Below are 15,237 nucleotides of genomic sequence, written 5' to 3' on the forward strand. Positions count from 1 at the left end.
TTCGTTTGGAATCAAATCGATTTCTATGGACTCGATTTGTATCGATTGGAAGGGGGAGAGGAGCAACAGTGGGGGGAGCGAGGACGAAATCGGGAGAGATAGAGGAGAGAGAGGGGAGAGAGAAGGAATCCGATTGGTGGAGAAAAATTGATGGGATCCATATGTTTTTCTTTTTAAAATTTTTTGATTTATTAAATAAAAATGGGTTAAGATTAAGGGTAAAAATGAGATATGTTGGTCAACTTTTTGTCAAAGGGTATTTAGAGCACAAAAGGGTATTGAGAAAACTTACACATTGGTAAAAGAGAAGAATTTTTGCCGAATATATAATAATTTCTCCCGCCAGTTTAAAGTATATACACTCTTTGTGTTTGAGTTTGAGTTTGAGTTTGATGCATCATACAAGATTCGAATAATAAATTAGTTGTCACCTTCTCTTGCTCTCTGCACCCATTGCCTCGTCGGTTTTCTTGGATCCTGCAAAGTCTGCTTCCTTCTGTTGCCATTATGTCCCCGGCCTCGGCCTCTCCCTCTGCCTCGACCTCTTCTGTTGGCAGAGCTGCTAGAGTTTGTCTCTGATTCAGCTTCTTTGGGTTCTTCTTCTCCTTGTTCTTGGCTTTGACTAGCTTCTTCTTCTTCGTTTGCTGACGATGATGCAGGGGGTGGCGGAGGAAGATACATACCAGGCACAACCCATATATTTTTCTTCGGCTGAACCAAACCGCCTTTTTCTTCCTGCAACTTTAGAATAGACTCAAACCGCTCTCTTCTAATGTTCTCTGAGTCTGACTGGAGCAGCGGATCTTCGTCCTCACCTTGTATCAAACCAGAATCCTGTTTGGTCCAAAGCATGTAAGCTGATACAGTCAATAGAGGAAAGAATAAAAGTTGAATCTTGAATTGTGGATAAAAGGTCGAAACAATGCAAACTCGCAGAAATGATCTGGTGTAGATGGCTCACTCACCTGTTGAGGTGATTGAGTACCAACTAAGTCAAGAACATGTTCAATATCACTCGCATGAAATACTTTGCGGCACAATGGACAGTTTCCCAAGCTTTTATCTGCTGATCCAGAATGACCTGCAATACTTATTGCTTTAGATTATTTTGTGAAACTCCCTTTTGGAGAACCGCTATCTTTTTCAATTTCTGCCAAAAAAAGAACTTATGATACAAACCTTCTCGAGCACTTGATTCTCTACGCGGGTGTAAAGCGTCAACAGATTTCGAATCAGCATCTTTCTGTGCATGAAGCCAGTTCCACCACCTAATGATGCACTCACTGATCACTTGACATCAATAAAGGACAATTAGACACCTTAAACATTGGAAAATAATCCCAAACTAAGAAAGATAAGAGGCTAACAATTCCTCACCAGTGAAAACAATGAAAACAAGACATCAGCTTCATATATGGCATTTGTTTACACCCGTCATCCTCAGGGAATAATGGATACAAACACAGTGGACAATCTCCGTCCGGGTGATTCATAATTGTGAGCCTCTCAACTGCTTCCTAGAAACATATAAGTTTAGTACACTACAAGTCTACAAGAGATTCTAATATTAACTAGATTGCATATGCATATGTACGCACATACAAATACACATACACACATTGTCTGCTTGTGATTCAGCAAACTTCAAGCCTTTTTTTTTTTTTTAATCTGCATACGACTTTTTCCTTTTCATAACGCTAAATCTACTAAACGTTTATTTCTCATCAAGAGAACGAAGTGAAATACTGAGATTCAGAGTAGCATGGTGCAATGCTACGGCACAGTAGTTAGTATACAAGAAAACATAAAGAGTTGCTTTACCTCACAAAGTTCAACAAGCATTAAAGAAGATGATAACTGAGAAGCTTTCTCTTGAACTATGCCAATCAAATGCTTTTGCCTATGCTCATCAAGACCCTTGGATTCAATCAGACTAATTCGAGGCGGTTCATCTGGATACTGTTACAACAAAAGAACATACTTTTAGCTCAATGGTCCTCCAAAAAAAAAAGCTCAAGGATAATGACATCGACACCATAACATACCTTAGAACATGCTTGGATTCTCAAAACCGCTTCCACAAACTGCAGAGAGCATAAACAATGTTAATACATGGTAGAAATTTCAAATTTACTGATTTGGACGATCGCAAAATCTAATAACAAAGCCGAACCCTAATCTGAAAATCAATGAGTAAATTACGAGTTCTCAAATAGTCCTCGATCCCGAAGAACAAATCAGGAAGGAAACGGAGAAAAAAAAAAGAAACCTGCTGAGAAGAGATCTCGGCGGTACGGGGCTTCATATGGAGGTGGAGATGAGGAGGATAAGAATCCAATATGACGCAGTCTTCGCCGTAAACAGTTTCTACAGCTTCCACTTCCATCGCTACCTCTTCCTCCGTCATTGTTAAGAAGAGGAAGAGCTCTCTCGTCGTGCGGCACAGAGACGGCGAAGCAGAAGCAGAAGCAGAAGCAGAAGCAGAAGACCCTTTCTTTTTCTTTTTCTTTTTTTTTTTTTACTTTTCGCCACGTTTTTAATTATATGTTACTATAGTTTCCTCTAATTTCTAAAACAGTCCAATACTGTATCCAAAGTTCTGATGTCATCCAAATTTAACAAAATTTTCTCAATTCACCCTTTTTAACAGACGGCGAAAAGTGGGCTTTTATGTTTGATTAGTTCTTACATCCACAATAAGTAAATCTTTAAAAACTGCTATTAAAAAAGGTAAATAAGAAAAAGATTCGCAATAAATTAAAATAAAAAAAAGACGTGGCGGTGACGGAGTAAATTTTACCGCCGACGTGACCAAGAGGCTATGGCCGCCGTTACATACGTAGAGTAGAGAGAGAGCTTGACAGTAAGTATGTTATGAGTAGAGAGAGAGCTTGACTCGAGCTTCTTTGCTCTTACCATTCGAGAAATTTCACAGATTTTTGCACGATTTATCAACGTTTTATCGAACATATTTACTCCCTTTGTTTCATGATACGTGGCTGTGGTTTAGGGAACATGTGTTGCTTCCTTCCCTGTATTGTACGGATTGCAAAGATGGAGTATTTAAGCTGTTAGTGAATGATGGTAATTTTTCAAATCCCATACATTTGTGTCTTATCCGGTTGATGCTGTTTCCATACATTGTGGCTAGTCTAAGAAGCTTCAGTACAATACTTGTTTATAGAGAGTTTCAAAGAATTGTCTTTTACTCTTAAATTTTCTAGTTCTCTTTGAGAAGTTCAGAGTTAGTTTTGTAGAACGTATTTTCAAATTCTTCTTATTCGGAAGTTTGTAAGAGTTTTGACCAGTGACTAGATTGATTTCTTCCCCCCAACACTTTAACTTGGAACTTATGTGATGATATTTGATTTGTTGATCTTATACCTATATCTATTATTAATATAGATAAATTATATATGAACTTTTTCAATTGGTCATGTAAGATACTGTTGTTCAGGTTACAGAGACATATCTAGACCAATGACCAGACTGGTAAAAGTAGTAGAATTAGTGCATGATGAAACAAAGTTACTTCGGTTTGGTAGTAGTCCACAAGGTTGAAAATATAGCTCTTTCCTACTCTTAAGTGGTGGATGAAAAGAAAAAAGAAAAAAAAACTAATACTAGTAAACTCTATTATGGATTTATTGAAGAAGGTAAAGACTCTGCCTATGTGTCTCTTTGGTGCTTTTGTTGTTGGACATGGTGCTGCTATTACTAAAAAATATTGAATATCTATTTCTAGTCTTTTTCTTGACCTGAAAATAACTTCTCAAAATATAATAATTATCTTGCTTTTTCGTCCACTACCCGTTATCTTTTTCGATTTTGAGTCTTCACCCTTGCTGATTTTGATAGATTTAATTATCAAACTTTTTGCTCTTATTAGATGAGAAAACTATTATGAAACTAACTCGGATAGAAGAAAATTCCAGGTCTTTAGCTGGAGTACTTTTAGCATCATTAATCTCAGAGCATAAGACCAGTTATAATATGATAACAAATTATGCTTCTATGTGAGTGATATATAAACAAGTTCACTTTTTCTTGCAGGGATTTTGCTCATGTTGTTATGCGATAACCTAGTGATGTTACGCCATATATATTATAAGCAAGATCCATGTAATGTAATGTAACCTAGGGTCCGCATAATCCAACATGAGAGAATAGCCGGAGTCGAATTGTATAATTTGGGGGGAGAATCATTAACACCATTGTATAATTTGAGTGTATCAGTGAAGCTTTGTTGTGTGTAATAGTACCATTGATTGATTTGGGTGAAGAAAAGAGTAATACGACGTCGTATATATATAATTTAATGGAGCAGATGAAGCCAAGGTTAATTCCGTAAATCACGGATGTTTGTGACGAGCGGGGGGGGGGGGGGGGGGGGGGGCTTCGTCTGCTTCTTTTGCTTTTTCAGATAGTTTCCATTCTCACTCTTTCTCTCTCTTTCTCTCTCAGAGCTTTTATTAATGTTAGATCTGTCTCTTACGTCGCTTCGAAGTCTTCTTCATTCCTTCTTCACATACAACCCCCAACGAATCCCTAATTTATCCAATTCCACACTCCGCTACAGAGAGAGAGATAGAGAGATCTCAATCAAATTCGTCGACAATGGCGTCTCCCAATCCCTACACCAAGCGTCGCTCTCCTCCTCCGCCGCCGTCTACCACTCAGCCCCGTTCCAAATCCACCGGAGGAGGAGGAGGATTCTTCTGTAAGTCTGTTCTATTCGCTCTCTTTCTCCTCGCCTTGCCTTTATTCCCTTCTCAAGCCCCCGATTTCGTCGGCGAGACTGTGCTCACCAAGTTCTGGGAACTCATTCACCTCCTATTCGTCGGCATTGCTGTTGCTTATGGTTTGTTTAGCCGTAGGACTGTTGAATCCCCTCTTGATTTTAGTCTAGTAGATGACTCTTCTTCTTCTTCTTCTTCTTCTTCTTCTTCTTCTTTGTCTTATGTTTCCACAATCTTCCAGTTTGATGAGAATCATCATCATTCTTCTGATTTTGTTGATGTGAGGACTGAGACTCGTTTGATTAATAATAATGTCAGTGCTCGTCGAGCTCCGGTGGTTCTTAAATCCGAGTCTTCTTTTGTTGTTGAATCCGAATTGGAAGAATCGTCTTCTGAATATGTTGGTGGTGGTGCTAGTCAAAGTCAAACCAATGAAGTCAGAGCTTGGAGTTCCCAGTATTTTCAAGGCAAGTCTAAGGTTGTGGTTGCTAGACCAGCTTATGGTCTTGATGGTCATGTTGTTCACCAGCCTTTAGGCTTGCCTATTAGGAGTTTAAGGTCTGCTTTGAGAGATAATACTCCAGCTCCTGAAGATAATAACAATAACTCCTTTTCTGATGGAGCTGTAAATGGGGAAGCTGACTCATTATTATTGCCTGATGAGGTCGTGGCTGCTCCCACTTCACCTCCTGTTCCATGGCATTTTACACCTGAAATGATGGGAATGGGAGACAACTACCCTTCTGAGTTTTATCCTCAATCTGTAGATGAAACTCAGTTTACGACTCGCAAATCGGCATCTTCTTCCCGGTCTACTGCTTCTTCTTCTTCATCGCAAACTAGTCTTGCATCCCATACTCAGAACAGATTCTCTCCTTCTCGTTCTGTTTCTCAGGAGTCTCTAAACTCAAATGTGGAAGAACTGGTCAAGGAACAGAGTCTTCGGGGTTCAACACGGTCTAGTTCGCCATCCTTGCCCCCATCACCGTCTTTGTCTTCATCTCCACCATCGCCACAATTACTGATCGATGATACTCACAGGCGTTTGCCAGAATTAGTAACCGATGATACTCACAGGCGTTTGCCAGAATTAGTAACCGATGATACTCACAGGCGTGCCTCACATTCTCAGCATTACAGTGATGGTTCATTGTTAGAGGAGGGTGTAAGGAAGGGCTTTGAAGATGAACTGGAAGGGAGCAAAGTCAGAGAGAGAGACAGGAGGATGGAACGGGGATCTAAATCACTTAATTTGACTGCTGAAAGTTCCCGCAGAGGGAACAAATCTCGCAGATCCTACCCTCCTGAGTCCATCTCATCTCCCGTGGATGACTCCACAACTAGGAGACGGAATCTTCAGCAAAAGAGTAATGGCCATTTGCTTGAAGACAATATCGGGAAAGGATCGGAGGCCAACAATAACAATCTGAGGGTCAAAAAGGGAAGGAGTCACGACTCTTTGGACCTACCAGCGGAAGACTCTACAAAAGATGAGGTATTCAGTGAATCTTTTCCTGCTCTGGAGGTACGGTTCCAGCCAACGAATGCTAAAGCTTCAAGGCGTGCAATGCATTCTTCACGAGGGGAACGTGACGCTTTGCCGCAGAAGGATGTCACAAGAAACTTAAAAGATGACACTGTGCATTCAGATAAGCCCAGGAAAAAGGACCTTCGCGGTAATGACAAGGAATCGAAATCAAATAGTCCGAGGCTTGAATCACGTTCTTGGAGGGCTTCTAGTAATGTATCACTGAGAGGAAAGTCTGTGAGGACCATAAGATCTGATCGCCATGGGAAAGATCTAAAGGCAGATGGAGATTCATCTGATGATCGGGCAGAAGCTAAAGTAGAAAGCCGAGGAAGAACGAAATCGAGAAGACAACGAGAACAAGAACTATCAATTGTACTGCACCAGGAGAAGAGTTCAGAAACTCGCGCTAAATCTGAGCCAGAAGAGGTTGCTATGGAAGAGACAGAGGCCGAGCAGCAACCTCAAGTAACTTTAGAGGAAGAGGAAGAAGCTGCTTGGGAAAGTCAAAGCAATGCGAGCCATGACCATAATGAGGTTGATAGAAAAGCCGGCGAGTTCATAGCAAAATTCCGGGAACAAATCCGGTTGCAGAAGCTCATATCCGGTGAACAACTTAGAGGAGGAGGAGGAGGAGGCACTGGTATGATCAGAAACAGCCATTTCAGATGACACTTACCACCATTTATTGCTTCATTACTTGTATTATTATTGTAATTTTTATCTATCGGCATTGTTGATGAGAATCTTGAGTTGTCACTCTTTGTTTCAAGTTTATATTGTTGAATAAAATGAATTTCTAACTTATTAAATTGGAGCCAAAGTTATGAAGATGTGGACGTATTGGTTATAAAAAGGAAACTCGGGTGGGGGGGGGGGGGGGGGGGGTAAAACATAATTATCCATGATATTAAACGCAGAGAGGACTCAACTGAATTTTGCAGGAATCGCCGGAGGGAGAAGCTATGGTGATAATTTTATCAACTCCTCTCTATCCAAGACTTACAGTTCTACGTGAGTTCTTCTCTCTCTCTGAAAATTTAATAAGCTGGCTTCTTGGGCTAAATAGGATTAAGCTTGTAAAATCTTGTAGGTGAAACAAAAGTGCAAACGATCGTTATGTTGCTCACTGAGTGAAGAACCAAAAGACCAAAGGTAAGTTTGCAATTTTGAGTGATGGTTTTCTTGCTTTTTGGTTTGGTTCTGGAGATAGAGCAAGGTACTGTGTGTGTGTGTTGGAACGAAATCGAGCTTCTTTGCTCTTACATTCGGGTTTGGGAACATGTTCGCTTCCCTGTATAGTACAAATTGCAAACATCGAGTATTTAAGCTGTTAATGATGGTAATTGTTCAAATCCCATACATTTGTGTCTTATCTGGTTGATGCAGTTTCCAAATTTGGTTTTTGCTTAGCTGTTTCAGTATCTAGTCAAGCTTCAGGAAAATTCGTGTTTCTAAAGTTTAAAGGATCGTCTTTTACTTTTTAGTCTGTTGTTCTCTTTTTGAGAATTCAGAGTTAGTTTGTAGAATGTATTTTCAAATTCTTAGGTGGAAGTATGTAAGAGTTTTACCAAGTGACTAAATTGATTTCTTCCCCAAACCTACTTAGGTTGGAACTTATGTGAGATTTGATCAAAAAACAAAAATTTGATAAAATGTGAAGATTTGATAAACTTGTATCAATAATTCTACTACTTCTGACCTTTCTATGGAAGCCTTGTCACTTTGCTTTGTTGATCTTGTAAACGCCTATCTATTATAAACATTGATAGTTAGATATAAATTTTGTCAACCAATTAAGATTGGTCATGTGAGATATGTAAAGGTTATGAGACATTGGTAGACCAAGAACCTAACTAGTAAAAGTAGTGGAGTTTGTGCATGATAAAACAATGAAACAAAGTTACTTTGTTTTGGTGGTCCAGAAGGGAGAAAATAGCTCTTTCCTTCTCTACGGACCAAACTAGTAACTCTATAATGGATTTATTGATAGAGGTAAGACTATGCCTATGTTCTCTTTGGTGCTTTTGTTGTTGGACATGATGCTGCTATTACTCTGCGTTTACTAAAAAAATGAATACCTATTATTTCTAGTCTTTCTGTTGACCTGAAATAAGTTCTCAAAATATTAGTACCTTGCTTTTTCTTCCACTACCTGTTATCTTTTCAGTTGAGTCTTTTACCCTTGCTGTTTTGATCCATTTATCAAACCTTGCTCTTAGATAAGAAACTAATATGACTCTTAACTTAGATAGAAGAAAATTCCTGGAATTTAGGTGGAGTACTTTAGCTTCATTCCCGGAGCATAATGATACACGTATATGATAACAGAGTATGCTTTTATGTGATATAAACAAGTGCAATTTACTTGCAGGGATTTTTCTCATGTTGTTCTGTGATAATCTAGTGATTTTAAGCCATAAATTATAAACAAGATGCATGCAACCTAGGTCTGCATAATCCAATATGGGAATAGCCGAGTCGAATTGTATGATTGGTGGGAGAGTCATGAACAACATCTTCAGAATTTGTTCTTCCTGAGAGTATCAATGAATCTTTGTTGTGTAATATCATTGCTAGAGATATAGTCAAGGAAATCGTTGAAGCTGAATTCTCCATAGGCAGCTGATTTGTTTTCATTGACGAGCTGAGATGCTGGGCTTATTTTCTTGTGCATAGGTAGACTGTGAAGACTTGCAAAAGATAGTCGCTTGAAATCTTTGTTCACTGTTACACGATGAACCACACTCTTGTATATGCCATTGCTCATGACTTCTACCTGATCACCCAACTGAACTATCAGAGCTCCTTCAGTATATGGCACAGAAACCCAGTTGTTGTTGGAGTCCATTATCTGCAGCCCTTGGCTACTCTGGAGTAATATGGTCAGTGAGCCAAAGTCCGAGTGTGGTGGCATTCCCAAGGCAATATCTGGCTCGGGACAAGCTGGATAGCAGTTCACCGCCATGACTTGTGAGCCTTCTTCAATTTCTTCCTCTAAGTAATTTTTTTCCAGTCCTAGACTTTCTGAGATAGCTTCAATTAGTTGCTTATGTAGCACATGCGCTGCTTCTGCATATTTCCCCACTTTTTCCCTGACAATAAAGGATATTTTTAAGAGATCACATCAGTTCTGAGTCCCAATGTTTTGATACATTTTGCTGCAAATAGGATTCTTATACCCGTCAAAGGATACAAGTTTTGTATAATATTCAGATAATGAAGATGGCCAGATAGTTTTACTTACTTGTAGCATTGAGGGTTGGACGGCCACAAATCAATCCACTTTGAGAGAGGATGGGAGTAATGTTTGATGAAATCTCTCCAGTAATGAACTTTGTCTGTTGAATGGTTAAAGCTGGTGCCATACCGTACTGGCGTATGAACATTATCAGAACCCAGAAGCATCTTCTCATCGACAGGTAAGTCAAAGAACTTTGTAGCTGCATCTAGCGCATCTTTCACCACTGATGATGATATTCCATGGTTTATAATCTGTAGAGAAATAAGCTTGGATCTGAGAGTTATGTGCTGAATAAAAGGGATGCAATTGATACAGTAGTGTAGTGTGCTTTTAATGAAACCGAGATACTGACATTTTCATAAAGTAAGAAGATAAGCATCTTCACATGGCTACATTTCTTATTGTCAATAAAGACAGTAACTAAGGACTTTGTTTTATTTGACGGTTTTTATTTGATTAGGGACTTTGTCGAGTTTGATATAAATGCTAGAAGACAAGAACTGCCTTTCTCATAAAGTCATACATCTAGTGTGACTGGTAGATGCTTCATGTCATTCCAGACTAGTCTTAGGGCCCGAGGAATGAAACACATGACTGAATTTAATGAACTGAGAAATGTAGACACATGAATAAGACATTTAAGCGCCAAACATCTTCTTCATATGGATTGTAATAATGCAGGACATGGAGTTACATAAATTTTATAGTGTATGTAGCCAAAAAGAGTATTACATTACCTGAAAGAAACCAAATCCCTTGCAGGCCATTTTAATCTCATGGATGACACAGGGTCTAAGCAAAGGATCGTGTAAGAGGGAGAGATCAATGACTGGGAGTGTGATGGTATCTGTGCCACTGCTTGAACCGAGCATTGGTCGTTGTGAAGGTGGAAGAATGTAACGGGTAGGCACGCGAAGGACACCTGACTCGGTAAGTGCCATAGCACTGGTAAAACAGTCATCAAGCACACTCTTATTTGTTTCCTCCATTGGAATCTGTTTTGGTACTTGAGTTTATGTTTGTTGATCCCACTGTGTCCTAAGTTGTAGTAAGCAAGCATGTCAAACCCATTTTTATATACACATGAAGATAGCCTGATTTGAAAAAAGGTCAACATTACTACTTCTCTCTTAGAATACGGTTTTGGAAACTACCTGCTTTGTGTTCATATACATAAGCCATAAATGAATAGATCACTAGTCCAAATAAAGAATTCCCATTTGCTTATAGATAGGCCACGTTGGATTGAAAGGTATCTGTGAAGGGTGGATGACTAGTTGCATGTTTTGCTTTTTTGGATATTTTATGAAAAGAAGAGTCATCATATGTTATTGATAACACTATTCTATGCTTACAACTTAACGGTTTCTCTCTTTTTCCCTTTTATATATGTATATTAATTATCTTTGAATTGTTTGTTTTGTTCTGTGTAAATGAAACTACTACTGGTATAGATTCATGGGGGAATTACTAGAAAGTATGAACAATCAATGGGTTTTGGAGTTATATGAAGGTGAATGATGTTATCTGTATTTGGCTCAAAATGAATGACGTGAAAAAGTGATAATTTGTTTTCTTGTGCCTCAGGGGAGACAAAGAAGATAAGAGTAGAAAGAAAGTGGTGAGATTCAATGGAAGGAGGAAGAAGGAAATGAACAAAAATAATACTCTAGAAAATAAGTGGTGACAATTGAGAGATAGTTTCAACTTGGTGTGGGTGGTTCCAAAATTCAATCTGCCACTTCTTTTCCCAAGTAATGAAATGTTTTTTAAACATCTTTAACTTTGAGAAGTCTCTTCTGAAACGCGTTAAGTCGGGCTTATGTCGGTGTTTGGGCCAAGGAATTGTTAGCCCACCTTCGGCCGCATCCGTCGTTTTATATCCATGGGACTTTTTTCCCTTCTTTTTTTTTTGTCTACTATTTTTCTTTATTCTGGTATCTCCATTGTATATTTAAATTATTGTTTTTTCTACAAATTTTAATGGTAAACACATTAAAACCAAAAAAAAAACTAGAGTTCCTGTTTTATTTACGTTTCACGTTTCAAAAAAAAAAAAAAAAAAAAAATTGAAGAGCAACATATTCATTTTAACAGCCAAAACCAATAATAATAGAAAAACAAAAGAATCTTTTACAAATTTTCAAATAACCTTTTTTTTTTGGCTAAAGAACATGTCAACCACTTATATTTCTCTGATAGGTTTTGTTTCACACGTTTTTATAATAAAACAGCCGCAATCCAAAGATCAATGGTGAGAGAATAATTGGATTTTCTTAATATATTGTTATTAAGTCAGCGAATCCTAATTATCATTTTTTATTTAATGGCATTCGTGTTCTGTCATTGATTATGTTTTTGGTATGAAACACCACCGTACCGAATCTCTATACTTCTAATTTTACGAATTAGAAAAGAGATGAGAAAACGTGGTAGCCATCCCCCTCATATTAAATTATTTTTCTAAACATGTTAAGGTTTCATTTCGATCATAATTTACTATATATACGCTCTAATATATATGTGACATTATCGGAAAAAATTACCATTCATAAGGTTATCTCCAAACATTCTAATTCAAGATTTGATCAAAGTGAAACTGGTTGAGATGTTGTACATACTTTTTACGTATGCACATTGTCTACTTCTTTATTTTCTTCTAACTTGAGCTAAATGCACATGGATACTTCGTCATTTACAACGAAAACAAATACAAAGGGAGAAAGAATTGGTAAACATAACAACAATGCATTTTAAATAATGATATGAATCAATAGCTGACGATTTTGATGAACTGAGTTGGCAATTGATCAAAGCCACGACTTCTTCAAACATAGCTCCTTTATTAATAACTCACTCTTAGTAATCGTCATCGTCGTCCTCATAGCCTTTCTTCAATATATAAGTCAGCTCACTATTTCACCCTCTCCCTCATCTCTCTCTCTCTCTCTCTTCAACTATCCTTTTACATTATATATCTCAATGGGATCAACAGCGACGGCCGCTCTCTTTCTCCTCTTAGGGGCAGTCCCTGCCGTCTTCGCCGTAACTTTCAAGGTCGGCGATACTTCTGGATGGACCAGTGGTATCGATTACACGACTTGGGTCACGGGAAAGACTTTCAGAGTGGGTGACACTCTAGGTAAATTAATTAATAATGCTTGTTTTTTTTTCACCTCACATAGATTACTTGCTTTACAAGATATCCCTTTTTCCCCTAACAAAGATAATAATTTTAATTTAATTCTTTCAGAATTCATATATGGTCTTTCACACTCGGTGTCCGTGGTTGATAAAGCCGGCTACGATGGCTGCGTCAGTAGCGGAGCGACACAGAACTTCGCCGATGGAGACACTAAGATCGATCTTAAAACAGTAGGAACAATGCACTTCCTTTGCCCTACTTTTGGTCACTGCCTTGGTGGCATGAAACTCGCTGTTCCCGTACTCGCCGCCGCTTCATCTCCGGCCACCCCTTCTTCTCCACCTTCCCCTCCTTCTCCATCATCTTCGCCTCCTTCTCCACCGCTTCCCCCTCGCACTCCGCCCAAAACCAGTTCTCCACCTCCATCTACATCTCCGCCCAAAACCGGTTCGCCACCTCCATCTGCATCTCCGCCAGCCAATGGCACACCGGAGTCAGACGAATCAATGACTCCTCCACCGTCTCCATTGACGCCTACGCTGTCTCCATCGCCGCCAAACGCGGCCTCTAAGGGAGTCATGAGCTATGGACTGATTGGAGTGACGATAATATTGATGTACGGTGTTATGACCTAATTAAATCACTGCAGGGTGGAAACAGAGCATTTTTTGCTCGAATCGATACATCTTTTTGGTCTCGCTCGGTCTTTGGAATCGGAGCATTTTTTGCTCTTTGTGTGTGTAAACGATTTTTTCATTGGCCATTTTTTTTTTTTTTTTTGATTACTTGAAATTCGTCTGGTAGCTATTCCCGAGCTTACAAAAATTCGAAAGTTGCAAATCTGTATCTACAAATTATTTGAGTAGGGGTTGATAACGTGATAGCCATGTCCCTGCTATTTATCTATTTATTATATTTTATTCTTATTATTTTTCCATATTTCACATTAAAAGAATATATATGTCACACTTTTTCAAAAAAAAAAACTGTAATGTTTCCAAACATTCAAAACCGTGTTTGATGATAACAAAGGCTGGCCAGTTGAACTAGTTATGTTTACGTATGACTTAAAAATATACTAGTTGAGGATTTAAGAATAATCGGGTCAAATGATTCCAATTGTCAAGTCTTATAATTGCATCTAAACTAACCCCAAAACATTGATGTAAACTGTAAAGCTAATTAACAAAACCCAACACTGATAGAATAAAATGAAAATCTGTAAAGCATAAAACATATATAGATAACATAACTTACCCGGTTTATTGATAATATCTTTTTTTTTTTGGTAGGACGAAACTCACTCTAATTATCCTACTATATTAACTGGGAAGTACAAATATGAAACTAACTTTAAAATATGTAAAAAATTACATTCAATTGCCATTAGAAAAAATTAATTAAGCTTAATTAACTAATTTAAACAAATATAATTAATTAAAAAATAAAAAACACTTACATATCAAATATTAAAAAATCTAAAAAAAATATTTTCTCTCTCTAATAAATTATGGACGAAATTACTAATTATTTTCTTTTAAATGTATAAACCAATCAGAATTTTAAAAACTAAGATTTTATATCCAAGTATACAATACAATTATTTTTAATAACTAAATTCGAATATTTTGTTAAGATTTCAAATTATAATTCTCCTATCATCTTTATTTTATTTTATTTACAAATTGTTTAGAATTTTTATATAATACTTATAATTAATAAAATGCATATTTTTTTCAGCATATGTTGTGATTTGAATTTTTTAAAACGAAGATATATTACTCAATGTATGAAAATGTGTGTTTTAATTTCCACATTGGCGGGTTGGTAAAACTAAATTTATATAGATGATAAATTAATAATTTGTATTTGCTCACAATTATAATATTAAAATTACTATTTTATATTTCACAAAATAATGATGCAAATACAACAAACAAACAATATAAAACTGTAATAATACGTCAAAAATAAAATACTATAATATTCTAAAATAATTAGTATTCAAATAGACTAATAGATTTACATAACAATTAAAAAAATATTATCTCAAACAAAATAACTTTAAAAAAAAATAAAACAATAATTTTTATTATTATATTATAAATTAAATAAAAACTAAATATTTATGTTTCACAAGAAAGGTTGTGTTTTTGAGTGGGAGATTTTCATATGCTTATGAAACATTATTTGAGTGCGTTTCTGATAGTAAAAGAACTCATCAATCTTCTAATCTTACTTTCTAACGCATTTTATATGGTAAACTTTCGTGTCTTCAATACATCATATATATTCATATTCAAAATTTTAAATATCGATTTTACAAGAAATAAAATTTTCTCCCGTACATGTCAACATGTCATGATTAGAAAAGACTATTGAACGAGAAAAATTGAGCTAATACTCATGGATTGTTCGCCATTACAAATAGAAAAATTTTGAAAAGAACAAAGATTTGGTAAACATCATAATACCAATGAGTTTAGAGCAATATATATAAAAAAAAATCTGATGTACTTGATTGATTGAATTGGCAATTAATCAAAGGTATGACATTTTCAAATATCTCACGTCACAATTT

General features: G+C 37.0%; 4 protein-coding genes across 13 annotated transcripts; 2 read left to right on the forward strand and 2 right to left on the reverse strand.

Moving 5' to 3' along the window:
• Positions 1–304: 304 nt before the first annotated feature.
• LOC104699877 (uncharacterized) lies at positions 305–2,513 on the reverse strand. Of its 2 annotated transcripts, none has more exons than XM_087456518.1 (7): positions 2,270–2,513; positions 2,046–2,084; positions 1,822–1,959; positions 1,378–1,510; positions 1,180–1,283; positions 966–1,081; positions 305–834 (listed from the first exon to the last, which is right to left on the reverse strand). In XM_087456518.1, the coding sequence occupies exons 4-7, from the start codon at positions 1,491–1,493 to the stop codon at positions 421–423; spliced, it is 750 nt and encodes a 249-aa protein (XP_087312644.1). In that variant the 5' UTR covers positions 1,494–1,510; positions 1,822–1,959; positions 2,046–2,084; positions 2,270–2,513; the 3' UTR covers positions 305–420. The 2 variants fall into 2 exon arrangements, with proteins under 2 accessions (XP_087312644.1, XP_010413574.3); XM_010415272.3 differs by having other exon boundaries at positions 1,378–1,517; positions 2,270–2,508.
• A 1,828-nt stretch (positions 2,514–4,341) lies between these two features.
• LOC104699879 (uncharacterized) lies at positions 4,342–11,489 on the forward strand. 9 transcript variants are annotated; one of them, XR_015560759.1, is made up of 8 exons: positions 4,374–6,910; positions 7,212–7,281; positions 7,361–7,422; positions 8,947–9,240; positions 9,439–9,689; positions 10,274–10,441; positions 10,966–11,024; positions 11,099–11,489. XR_015560759.1 is itself a non-coding variant. In XM_010415275.2 (1 exon), the coding sequence occupies exon 1, from the start codon at positions 4,618–4,620 to the stop codon at positions 6,937–6,939; it is 2,322 nt and encodes a 773-aa protein (XP_010413577.2). In that variant the 5' UTR covers positions 4,342–4,617; the 3' UTR covers positions 6,940–7,074. The 9 variants fall into 9 exon arrangements, 1 of the variants encoding a protein (XP_010413577.2); XR_015560763.1 differs by having other exon boundaries at positions 10,301–10,441; XR_015560760.1 differs by having other exon boundaries at positions 9,521–9,689.
• On the reverse strand, positions 8,539–10,605 carry LOC104699878 (flavanone 3-dioxygenase 3-like). The gene is made up of 3 exons (XM_010415274.3): positions 10,249–10,605; positions 9,515–9,762; positions 8,539–9,362 (listed from the first exon to the last, which is right to left on the reverse strand). Exons 1-3 carry the CDS (start codon positions 10,498–10,500, stop codon positions 8,789–8,791), a joined length of 1,074 nt encoding a protein of 357 aa, XP_010413576.3. The 5' UTR covers positions 10,501–10,605; the 3' UTR covers positions 8,539–8,788.
• Positions 11,490–12,379: 890 nt separating the features above from the next.
• Positions 12,380–13,582, forward strand: LOC104699881 (uclacyanin-3-like). The gene is made up of 2 exons (XM_010415276.2): positions 12,380–12,653; positions 12,765–13,582. The coding sequence occupies exons 1-2, from the start codon at positions 12,494–12,496 to the stop codon at positions 13,289–13,291; spliced, it is 687 nt and encodes a 228-aa protein (XP_010413578.2). The 5' UTR covers positions 12,380–12,493; the 3' UTR covers positions 13,292–13,582.
• The last annotated feature ends 1,655 nt before the right edge of the window (positions 13,583–15,237 follow it).

Source organism: Camelina sativa, chromosome 7 (genome assembly GCF_030686135.1).
Source record: "Camelina sativa cultivar CO46 ecotype springtype chromosome 7, ASM3068613v1".
Taxonomy (NCBI): domain Eukaryota; kingdom Viridiplantae; phylum Streptophyta; class Magnoliopsida; order Brassicales; family Brassicaceae; genus Camelina; species Camelina sativa.

What these genes read in the sequence shown, in the direction of transcription:
- LOC104699877 (XM_010415272.3), bottom strand. Translation starts at nt 2,407, where the DNA reads ATGACGGAGGAAGAGGTAGCGATGGAAGTGGAAGCTGTAGAAACTGTT. An exon ending in AGAATCAAGTGCTCGAGAAG is followed by an intron (nt 1,082 to 1,179) that starts GTTTGTATCATA and finishes TAAGTATTGCAG; the next exon opens with GTCATTCTGGATCAGCAGAT. An exon ending in GTACTCAATCACCTCAACAG is followed by an intron (nt 835 to 965) that starts GTGAGTGAGCCA and finishes TGGACCAAACAG; the next exon opens with GATTCTGGTTTGATACAAGG.
- LOC104699879 (XM_010415275.2), top strand. Translation starts at nt 4,618, where the DNA reads ATGGCGTCTCCCAATCCCTACACCAAGCGTCGCTCTCCTCCTCCGCCG.
- LOC104699878 (XM_010415274.3), bottom strand. Translation starts at nt 10,500, where the DNA reads ATGGAGGAAACAAATAAGAGTGTGCTTGATGACTGTTTTACCAGTGCT. An exon ending in AGGGATTTGGTTTCTTTCAG is followed by an intron (nt 9,763 to 10,248) that starts GTAATGTAATAC and finishes ATTTCTCTACAG; the next exon opens with ATTATAAACCATGGAATATC. An exon ending in TCCAACCCTCAATGCTACAA is followed by an intron (nt 9,363 to 9,514) that starts GTAAGTAAAACT and finishes CTTTATTGTCAG; the next exon opens with GGAAAAAGTGGGGAAATATG.
- LOC104699881 (XM_010415276.2), top strand. Translation starts at nt 12,494, where the DNA reads ATGGGATCAACAGCGACGGCCGCTCTCTTTCTCCTCTTAGGGGCAGTC. An exon ending in CAGAGTGGGTGACACTCTAG is followed by an intron (nt 12,654 to 12,764) that starts GTAAATTAATTA and finishes TAATTCTTTCAG; the next exon opens with AATTCATATATGGTCTTTCA.